Source organism: Nematolebias whitei, chromosome 23, assembly GCF_014905685.2.
Source record: "Nematolebias whitei isolate Nwh7 chromosome 23, NemWhi1, whole genome shotgun sequence".
In the NCBI taxonomy this organism is placed as follows: domain Eukaryota; kingdom Metazoa; phylum Chordata; class Actinopteri; order Cyprinodontiformes; family Rivulidae; genus Nematolebias; species Nematolebias whitei.
Window position 1 is genome coordinate 9,659,571 of NC_056520.1, and position 7,648 is coordinate 9,667,218.

The window sequence follows — 7,648 nt, forward strand, 5'->3', positions numbered from 1 at the left end:
TCAACCTTTATTTAGACGGGTAAATCCCATTGAGCCTCGAGGACTCATTTACAAGAGAGACCTGATTTCAACAAAGAAAGATGACAACAATAGACAGTTATAAAAAGGCATACAGATTATTATTATTATTTTTTTTACAAATAAGATGGGAAAAAGAGTAACAGAACAGCTAGAGTCCAAGGCGAATGTAGAAAACTAAAAACAGGAACATGTCTGCATTGGACCCTGCCAGGAGTCCAACAGATTCTTAAAGCCACTTAGAGAGGTCAAGGTCGAGAGCTTCTCATCTTTTTGTAAGATATTCCAGGAAACAGGAGCGGAGTAGGAGAAGGTCCTTTTGCCTAGTTCAGTCCTCACTGAGGGAACACTGCAGGTAATAATGTCCTGAGAGCGCACGCTGTAGCTGCACTCACAGAGACATGTAGGAGGAGATGTATGAAGGCAGCAGACCAAGAAGTGATTTAAGAATGAAAATGTACCAGTGGGAGAGTCTGCATTAAGTTTATGATGTCCAGTTAACCAGTGGTGCAGTGGTGGGTACGATAATCACAGCCAGTTATGAATCTTAGCGCACCATGATAGACAGCATCCAACATCTGCAGGGTTCTTGTAGGAGCGTTCATGTAAATAATGTCACCGTAATCAATGGAGGGAAGGAAAGTCACAGTTACAAGGCGTTTCCTAGCAGTCAGAGTTAGACAGGATCTGTTTCTGAAAAAGAAACCCAGTTTAACTTTCAGTTTCTTTACTAGGTTTTCCACATGGAGCTTAAGAGATGTGAGTCGACCAAGATACCCAAATATTTATAGGAATCAACAAACTCAATGGGGACACCATTTGAGGATAAAATCGAAGGAAGAACTGCTGGGACCGGCTTCCTGTTTGAAAAAAGCATCCCTTTGGTTTTGTCGGCATTTAGGACAAGTTTGAGGCGGAACAAATCAGACTGGATGTCAAATGCAGATTGCATTTGACGGAAAGCCTTATCAACTGTTTTAGCTCAACAATAAACAACTGTGTCATCAGCATAGAAATGTATGGATGAATCAGGGATGTTTTTACCTACATTACCTATGTAGATTGTAAAGAGGGTGGGTCCTAAGACTGAGCCTTGTGGTACACCATTGTTCACTGTTAAATAACTGGAGCAAGTACCATTATGTTGAACACATTGCCTCCAATCTGAGTTTATGCGTGTGTGTGTGTGATTAATAAAACAAATAGATTTTTAAATTTTTATTAGTAATAAGAAGGTGTTTATGTGACTCACAGGGCTGAAGGGCCACCCGGTTCTCCGGAGACTCCGGTAAACTCCGAGCTGCTGGATTTCTGTAAAAAAAAAAAAAAAAAAAAAAATCAAACACCAGAGCTTAATTTGTAATATTTTTGTCTCTTTAATCAGCTCAAACCGATAAAGAGTCACTAATTACTTGTTTCAGAACAAGGTGAGAAACACTCAGAGTTTTGCAGCAGTTCTGACTTATTTTATAAATTTTTTTATTTACCGTAGTAAAATTTTACCGGAGGCTGTCCACGTCTGACACACAGTTCAGCATTTTTTTTTTTTTAATAATAAAACTAAATCACACAATGACTCATTGCTACAATAAATCCATCTGTAATTTATGTCTCTATTTTTTGATAGCATTTATTTATTTGAAAGTATTTTTGTCCTTTTAAGATTTTTAAATGTGCAGTGGCTGAAATATTTTTTTGCCGTCTCATAAATCGAATGCAAAACTTATAGATTTGGATTATTTTTATTTAAATTCGGTCATGTTCGCTACTTTTTTCTCTCTTTAGCGTACGTGTTGATTTAACTTCTTGTTTTTATTTGAAGCCAGACTAGCACTTCAAAACTCAAAGTATGAATAATTAAACATTTTTAATATTGAATATTTCACTCTGGAAAAACAAACATTCACACAGTTTATTTAAACTTGTAGAAATTATGGTTGATTTTATCTCCAGTTTCAACAGAAGGGAGTGGACTTGGAAGACTTCAGCTTCTATAATTTTCAAATCTGAATAAAATTGTGAGCGTTTGTCCTTTAAAATCACCCTTTTTTATCCTTCTTTATTTATTTTACCTCTCTTTAGCATCCAGGAAGGCTTTAGCAAATGGGTTGTACTTAATCTTCAGAGCTGTAATCTGGACAAAAAACACAAAAACAGAATAAAGGTTTTTAAAGAAACTTTGACTGGAAATAAGTTTGTGATTTTCAATCAACTCCTAAGTTACTTCTTGTGCTATTTTAAGAAACCTTGAAATGTTTAGAGCAAATAAACACGATGGCACGATTTGGTTGTAAATCCACATTTTAAATTAAAGGAGTGTTTTTAAATTGTGTACTTGTGTGGCGATAAACCAGCCGTAAATCTGTTTCACTTGGTCAAAGTTGTAAAGTTATCCGGAAACAGGAAATCAGAAGTGAATTGGTAACTTTAAAAAAAAAAAAAAAGAGACTAAACTTGATAAAGAAGGGAGCATGTTAGTCTTCGCACCTCTTCGTTCTGGTAGGCGGTGACAGCGATGAACTGAGTTTCTTTGAAGGAAACGTTGGAGACCAAACGATGACGAGAGCCGACGCAGACGATGTGCAGCTGAGGCTCGTATTTATGGAGAGAGTTCAGCATAATCTGAAACAAACAGAAATAGAACAGCTGTTCAGATCTTGCCATCTTTCTGACCTGTAGTTACACTTTTTCTGGTAAAAATGGTTCGGGCCAGTGACATAATTAATTAAGACTGTTCACTCCACCATGATGGATGGCAGTTTGCTATGTGTTTAGTACATCCATCCGTTATCTTCCGCTTTTTCTGAAGTCAGGTCGCGAGGACAGCAGCTTGAGCAAGGAGGCCCAGACCTTTCTCTCCATATCCACCTCTTCCAGCTCTTCTGGGAGGATCCCACGGCGTTTCCAGACCAACCGAGAGAGGCATAGTTCCCCAGGGTCTCCTCCCAGTGGAACATGCCTGAAGCACCCAGAAGAGCCGAGGAAGCATCCTTGCCAGATGCCCTAACCACCTCAACTGGCTCATTTTGATGTAGAGGAGCAGCGGTTCTACTCAGAGTCTCTCCCAGATAACTGAACTTCTCACCTTATCTCTAAGGAAGAGTCCAGCTATCCTGTGGAGGAAACTCATTTCAACTGCCTGTATCCACAATCTCACTCTTTCAGTCACTACGCAGAGTTTGTGGCCATAGTTGAAGGAAGGAACGTAGACTGACTGGTAAACAGGGAGCTTTGCCTTACAGTTCAGCTCCCTCTTCACCACAGCGGACCGGCACAGAGTCCGCAATACTGCAGATACTGCACCAATCTGTCTGTCAAGCTCACGGTCCATTCTTCCCTCACTTGTGAACAAAACCCCGAGATACTTGAACACCTCCACTTGAGGCAGAACCTCACCCTTGACCCAAAGAAAGTGCTTAGTACAGCTACATGCATTAAGTGTATCGACAGAGTACACATAATGTGGTCATGTAGGTCTCGTTCTCAGTCACAGGCTAGGAGACCGTCACGCCACAAGACTGAATTTTCAGGTTTGGGTCTAGAATGTGAGTCAATGGCATCTCAAACCTCATTTAGACCTTGGAACAGGATGCTGGGACTTCAACTTTTAGTGTGGAGGCAGACAGGGACATGTGGAGGCACCTTCAGTGGGTAGCTGGGCCCAGATTTGTCGGATTCAGGCAGCATGATGACTCGTGTGGAAAAGGCATTGGACAGTAGACCAGGTGACTGGAGGTTGCAACTCACAGTGGCTCTCAGGAAAGTGATAGACGGGCGGGCAGAAACTTGAGACCATCAGAAACCTTCCCTATAGTTAAGTCTTATGGTCTTCTTGGAGTTCCTCAAGGCGCCTCAAGGACCTCACTAGTTCAGTTGGTGGTAAATGCCCCCTGATGATTTGTGCAACCTTTTGCTGGACAAAACGACCATCGAGAATTGCACTACAATCGTCCCTCGCTAGATCACCGTTCACTTCTTGCGACTTCGCTGTATCATGCGTTTTTTAAAACCCGTTTTTATTTTTACATTGTATGTACTGTACATGCTGTTCAGTACTGTACAGTACATTCATCTCATCGTCTTCATCGCTATCGCCAACGTGCCAAATATCATATGAAATGTTTAACATCGCTACTTCGTGGATTTTCACCTACTGTGGGGGTCTCTGGAACGTAACCCCCGCGATAGATGAGGGATCACTGTACATCACAATTCACTAATAAAGCAAGCTCATTGTCCAACATGAAGTATAAACCTGATTTATTTATTTTTTTTATGCCACTGGAACTGGCGTCATACCTTTCTACAAGAAATAGACTTTAAAGGTTTGGAGTCTTGCTAAGGTTTGCCAAGTTTTCAAGCTTCAGGCAAATTTAACCAAAAGTCCAAAGAAAAACACTCAAACTTCAGAAAGTCTGGAGAACCATTGATTACACATTAAAAGATTACAGGAAAGTGTGAACCACTGGTTGGACACTAAAAAGAAACAACTGGGACCAACTAAAGTGTTTTACCCTGGACTTGACATCACCTTGTGCCAGTTGTTTCCACCCGCAGTTGATTTAGATTCTGCTAACTTGTTCAACAAACTTTTAACAGTTTATATTCTGTATATTTTTGGTACTAATCATCCATATGAGTCCATATATACCGTATGATCCATTTAGTCTTTTATTTAAAAAAACACAACAACAACAACAAATGGGACAAGCAAAGCGTAAACTTGCATCAGAGTTCAGGACTTCTTGAACTTGGACCAGAAAGTTCTCCAAACACAACTCTGCACTTTTGAATCCATTAAAAACATAAAAAACCTAGAGTTTGTGGAGAAGAGCCATCTTTGTCTTTTGGCCCAAACTCTCTTTTATCCATCTGTCTTTTCAACCCCCTCCTCCTTACCACCACTAACGAGGTCCAATTAACCAATCCGAGTCCTGCGGGCGAACACACAAAAACAAACAGTTTTCTATTCAGATTGAGAGGCTGGCTTCAGATGTGACCCCGGCGCTGTGTGTTAGCTGGAGTGTGTGTGGGCTCGCTTTGAATATAGTTTACCTCGTCCATCTGAAGCATGATGGCAAAATTAATTTCCCAGTAAAAAACATAATTACCATAATGTACAAATAAGCTGAGCAATTATTTCATTATGGCCCGGCTCTCTGTTCCAACTCTGCATTACGGCTCGGTGTGTGCGTGTGATGTTTGGACCGGATAATGGGGTAAATATAAACAACATTACTGCCAATTTTCTTCTGTACACACTGTGTGTGTGTGTGTGTGTGTCTGTGTGTGTGTGTGAAGGCCTTTACTGAACAGCTCTCGACAGGAAGTGCATTAAACTGCCGCCGGCCAATTAAGAGCTGTTTATCCTGTTCCCGTGGTTACGAGGGGGTGAACAGGTGAAGTGAAAGAGGAGAGGGACTGAAGTGGCTAATTAGAGGCGGTGGTCTCTCGCCCACTCCAGAAAAGCACAGGGAGGACGGAGAGAAGCAAATGGACAGGAGAAGAAGATGAAGGTGAAGAAAAAAGGAACATGACGACATTATGAAAAGAAGAAAAGAAGTCCAACAAAGTTCAGTCAGGTCCTCTGGACGGTTTCTTTTTTTGTTGAGGCGTTTCGTCCTGCATTCAAAAGACTTCACCAGTTCGAGGAGCCACAACAAACTCAGCCCCACAATTAGCACACCCACGTAGTGGCTCAACCAGTTTGCAGTCATAGCCGTCATAGCCAAAGTGGTTCAAAACATCTAAGTCCATGCGCAATAATCCAGGTTAAAAAAAATCCAACAAAGTTCAGTCAGGTCCTCTGGTCGGTTTCTTTTTTTGTCGAGGCGTTTCGTCCTTCGTTCAAAGGACTTCATCAACCTGAGGACGAAACGTTTCAACCAAAAAAGAAACCGTCTAGATGAGCTGAGTGAACTTTGTTGGACCTTCTACCTGGATTATTGAGCATGAACTTTGATGAAGAAGATCAGTCACTTTGTGTGCGCTCATGGTCATTGTCAATTTGGAAAACCCATTCATGTCCAAACGTTGCTTCAATATTTCCACAGATTTCTTCCTCACAATACCATCTATATTGCGAAGGTCGCCAGTCACTCCTGCAGCAAAACACCCCCCACTGCATGATGCTGCCACCGCCGTACTTCACAGTCAGGATGGTGTTCTCAGGCTACGACGGTCATTCTGATCAAACGGTTCCGTTTTAGTTCCATCAGACCACAAGACGTGTCTCCAAACGTTAAAGTCTCTGTCCCTCATTTACAAACTCCTTCCTGAGCGGTCCACGCACACATTCTCATTGAGTTTACATTTCTGGTCATCGTTTGAACAGTCGAACCTTCAGACATCTGGAAAAGGTACCCGAGGACGAACCAGACGATTCTCTTCCTGACATCTTGGCTAATTTGTTAAGATTTCCCCATGATGCCTCACGAAGAGCATGTGTGCGTCCACTTAACTCAAATGTTGTCAGTTAAGCTTCCAAAGCCAAACTGTTTAAAAACAAAGTAATCCCAGCGTATGGAAATTTGTTACCTTGAATAAAGTAATTTTGAAAAATCTCTTACTATTTGCTCATTTAATAGAAAAATATTTTGTGAGTCCTAAATGACCGGAAAATATGCCCATAAAAACATACTGCATATAAGGTACATAGACTGGAACAAAGAAAATACTAGATAATATATGACAAATACATCAAAATCAAGTTAAAATAAAGAACAAAGAAGAACAAATTTAAAAAAAAACAATGAGAAGTTTGTAGAAAGTGTCAGGACGTCAAATATTAATCAAAACGATTGCAAAAAAACATACAAATTGAAATATGAAGGATACTTTTTTCTCAGAAATTTAAATTTTGAGGAAAAAAAGGCTCAACGTGGCTGTAATGCTCGTCCATTAAACAACTCGATTAAAAAAAGATTTAAATTCATATAAATTAACAGAAACGTAAAGATAAAAAATTAAAGAATTGACTGAACACGTGGCAAAAAGAAAGAAAAGACTTCGAATGAACAAAACCCAGAGAACAGTTTCCGTCGTCAGGTGAGCTGCTTACCTGTCCTCCTCCATTAACTTTGTTGGTCAGCTTGACTTTATTGAAGCTCACGGGGGCCTTCATCCAGTGGGCCCCGAAGTTCGGAGAGTCGGGGTGGATGTAGATACCGCCGTGGCCCCGCCCCTCGCTGCGGCCCTCCGCTCGGCCGGCCGCCACCCACTCCCCGTTCACGAACTTCCACCGGCAGCTGTCGGCCGGCACAAAGTCGAGCAAGAAGGAGTACATGGAGCTGGGGTCCAGACCGGAGACGCTCACCTTCAGGACCGGAAACATCCGGCTGCGAACAGACACGGCTCCATTTAGACAAGTGTAAACAGAACTGGATCAGGAGGTTTAAACGCTAGATTAGGAAGTTTGAACAGGACTGGATCATGGGGTGTGAACTGAACTGGATCAAAAGGTTTAACAGAACTGGGTTAGGAGTTTAAACAGAACTGAATTAGAAAGTTTGAACAGAACAGGAGAGGTTTAAACAGAACTGAATTAAGAGTTTAAACAGAACTGAATTAGGAAGTTTGAACAGAACTGAATTAAGAGTTTAAACAGAACTGAATTAGGGGTTTAAATAGA

At 41.2% G+C, this 7,648-nt stretch overlaps 1 protein-coding gene across 1 annotated transcript in view; it reads right to left on the reverse strand.

Moving 5' to 3' along the window:
* Nucleotides 1-7,648, reverse strand: part of tbx19 (T-box transcription factor 19) — an 18,803-nt gene that overhangs the window by 4,585 nt on the left and 6,570 nt on the right. The window contains exons 2-5 of the mRNA XM_037696369.1: nucleotides 7,079-7,355; nucleotides 2,506-2,640; nucleotides 2,091-2,152; nucleotides 1,271-1,329 (exon numbers count right to left, since the gene is read on the reverse strand). Coding sequence (XP_037552297.1) covers nucleotides 1,271-1,329; nucleotides 2,091-2,152; nucleotides 2,506-2,640; nucleotides 7,079-7,355 — 533 coding nt within the window. The remainder of the gene's footprint in view (nucleotides 1-1,270; nucleotides 1,330-2,090; nucleotides 2,153-2,505; nucleotides 2,641-7,078; nucleotides 7,356-7,648) is intronic.